Source organism: Fonticula alba, assembly GCF_000388065.1.
Source record: "Fonticula alba strain ATCC 38817 unplaced genomic scaffold supercont2.2, whole genome shotgun sequence".
Taxonomy (NCBI): domain Eukaryota; order Rotosphaerida; family Fonticulaceae; genus Fonticula; species Fonticula alba.
Window position 1 is genome coordinate 2,174,739 of NW_009242972.1, and position 3,144 is coordinate 2,177,882.

At 73.4% G+C, this 3,144-nt stretch overlaps 1 protein-coding gene across 1 annotated transcript; it reads right to left on the reverse strand.

Moving 5' to 3' along the window:
- Nucleotides 1-272: 272 nt before the first annotated feature.
- On the reverse strand, nucleotides 273-3,090 carry H696_01473 (hypothetical protein; the record flags this gene model as incomplete). The annotated part of the gene is made up of 4 exons (XM_009495368.1): nucleotides 273-481; nucleotides 587-1,504; nucleotides 1,608-1,935; nucleotides 2,194-3,090. 4 exons carry the CDS (start codon nucleotides 3,088-3,090, stop codon nucleotides 273-275), a joined length of 2,352 nt encoding a protein of 783 aa, XP_009493643.1.
- Between the last annotated feature and the right edge of the window lie 54 nt (nucleotides 3,091-3,144).

Genomic DNA, 3,144 nt, shown 5'->3' on the forward strand with positions numbered 1-3,144 from the left:
GGGGGGGGCGAGGCGGACAGAGGTCAGGAGGGGCCGATGCGCACGCGCGCGCGCGCCAACAACAGCGAAATGCACACCGCCACAGAGGCTACCAGGCAGGAGGAGAGGGGGGGGGGCGGGGCGGGGCAAAGGCACCTTGATCGGCAGATGACGGCGAGAGGGGAGGAACAAAAAAGAGGCGGGAGGAGACGTGGATACCCTCGGGCGTGGGGAGCAGCGCAGAAACATGGGTGGTGGCTTATGGGTGTATTGGGAGGGGTCATGTGATCCGGTCAGCTGACGGCGCGTTTCTGCTTCGAGTTTGCGGGCCCGGACGCGGGGACGGCCGTCGTCGGTGCGGAGGAGGCCGCGGCGGCGGCGGCGGCGGCAGCAGCCGGTCGGGCGGCAGCAGCCTTGGGTGCGGGACCAGCGGCGGACCCGGCTTTGGCGGCGGCAGGTGGGGCGCTCGCGGCGGTGGCGGCGGCGGCGGCGGTGGTTTTGGCTTCGGAAGAGGCGCAAAGGTTAGTGACGTATGTGGACATGCGTGCGCGGCGCCAGGCAGGGGGGGAGGGGGGGGGGCGAGAACTCCGGCCGCCGGCAAACACACCTTTCTTTTTGACCGGTCCGGCCGGAGCCCCGGAGGTCTGGAGCTTGGCCGGGGGGGCGGGCGCCGGAGCGGGAGCAGGCGCAGCGGCGGCGGCGGCGGCGGCGGCGGCGGCGGCTGGGCGCGGCGCGGCCGGGGTGTCCGGCGCCGGGGAGTTCTTCTTTCGAGTGCCGACCTTGCGCCTTGCCTTGACCGGGCCGCCTGGCCGGGGGGGTGGGTCCCCGGCAGCCGGCGGTGCGGTGGTCCCGGCAGCCGGGGCACCCGAGCTGGCAGCCTCATTGCCTGCCGGCGGGGCAGCTGCTTGAGGGAGGGAGACCGGAAGCGCCGGCCCGCCCGCGGCGGACCCGGTGCCAGGCTTCGGTGGCCGCGGGGTGGCAGACCCGGAACGTGCCCGCTTCTTCGGCTGTGGCGGGGGAGCTATGCTGGCAGCAGCAGAGAGAGCGGCCGAGTCCTTGTGAGAGCCCGGCGAAGGGGCCCTGACGTCGGATACCCGGGGGGCTGCCCCGGCATTGGTAGCTGGCAGCGCCGGCATCGGGGGGGAGTGCGGTTGCTGCGGGAAATGCGGCGGCGAGCTATAGTGCTGCTGCTGTGGATGATGTTGCTGCTGCTGCTGCTGCTGCTGCTGCTGCTGCTGCTGCTGTGCATGGGGGTGAGGAGGGTGGGGATGCTGAGGATGAGGCGAGTAGCGTTGCTGTTGCGAGTAGTGGTGGTGCGGGTGCTGCACCGGGGGCCCATGCGGGAGCCCATGCGGGGGCCCATGCGGGGGCCCATGTGGATAGTTGTGTGGGAGCTGCTGCGAGTGCGGCGGCGGCGGCGGCGGCGGGTGCGGATGCGAATGTGGATGCGGATGCGGATGCGGATGCGGATGCTGATAGGCATGCGGGCCTGGGGGATAAGCACCCGGAGGGTGAGCCGGCAGGTCTGAAGGCCGGCCACAGGGCCGGTTAGCAAATCGACACCACCGTGACATGGGGAGGATGGAGCTGCTGCAGGGGGGGGGGGGGGGGCGGCTGTGGCTGCGTACCGTGTGCCGGGGACATGGCACGCGACCCGCCCGGCAGGACACCACCCCCGGGGCGGCCCGGGGCAGCAGGGCCCATATGCACACCGGGCGGCATGGGCGCCTGCCCGAGGGGCGCGGGCCGCGACAAAAACAGCGGCTCATGCACACGAGAGTACATGTTGGGGAAGAACCGAGCCGCCGGGCCGCCGCCGGCCAGGACCGGGATTTCCGGCAGCGCCAGCGACGAGGTGGCCATGGGCAGCGGCAGGGTCGTCGGGGTGTCGGCGCGATGCCCCGGGGGGGGACTCGAGTCCGGCGTGAAGACCGCCGACCGGAAGAGGCCACCACCCTATCGGCAAGACAAACAAGCGAGGCAGGCGCAAACCCCCGGCACACATGGGGCAAGCGAGGCCGACGGGGCAGAGGGAGCAAAAGGGAAAGGACAAAGCAGACGGGGGGGGGGGGGGGGGAGGGGGGAGGGACAGGGCAAGGGGCCCCATTGGCGCCGAGAGGCGAAGCAGGTCAGAGGCGCCGATCCAAAGCCACGAAAGGGCCGCACCGGGGAGAGGGGAGGGAGGAGGAGGACGGAGGAGCCAGCGGAGCGCACCAGAAGCGAGCCGGCGGCGCGCGAGGCCGACGTCGGGCCGGCCGAGCGGCCAATGATCCGGAAGACCGCCGGGGGGGGAGGCGCCCGAGAGGGAACATGCCCGGGCGTGGCGAGATGGAGCCCCAGGCCCGGCGGGGCCCCAAGCCCCGGGGAAGTGGTGATGGCAAAGTGGTCCGAGCGGAAGGAATTCCCCGGGATGTGGAATGGCGAGGCGGTGGCCGAGCCGCTGGCCGGCCGGCCGAGGGCAGGGGCCGCCCCCGGGGGGCCGGGCGCTGGCGGCGCCAAAGCAAGTCCCTCCACCATGGCCCCGGATGCCGGGGCCGGGATGACGCTGGCCATGCACAGAAGAGCCTCGGCCAGGGGCCGCATGGCCGGATGCTGAAGCAGGGCCGCCTCGAGCTCCGGCGCCCTGGTGGCCGGCGGGCCCGGGTCGATGGGCTTCTTGTCGGCCGGGGCCTTGTCGGCCGGGGGAGGGCCGGTGGCCGGGGCCTCGGGCTCCGGGGTGAGCACCTTGGCTCGGGCACTCGGCCGGGACCCGGGGCCCGGGGCCGGCGGGCCCCCCCCCTCGCCCGGCTGAGCCAGCAGCTTGACCGACACCGCGGCCCGACCGGCCCCGGCCCCGGCCCGGCCACGGGTGCTCGGCGAGTCGGTCGACGCCGGGCCAAAGGAGGATGGCGTGGCCGCGGCCGTACTGGCAACCGTGGCCGTGGCCGTGGCCGTGGCCGTGGCCGGAGCAGCGGCTGCCGTGGTGGCGGCCGGCTCCGCCGGCGGGGTGTAATGATCGACCGAGGTGAACTCGGCCATCAGGATGTGGAAGGGCTTCGAGCGGCCGAGGACGTTGCGCTTGGCACTGATGCTGTGGGTCTTGCACCCGAGAGATCGCGTGCAGGGGATCATGTTCCGGTCCGGGCTCCGGGGAGACCGCGCGCCGGACACCGGCTTCGGGGTCAT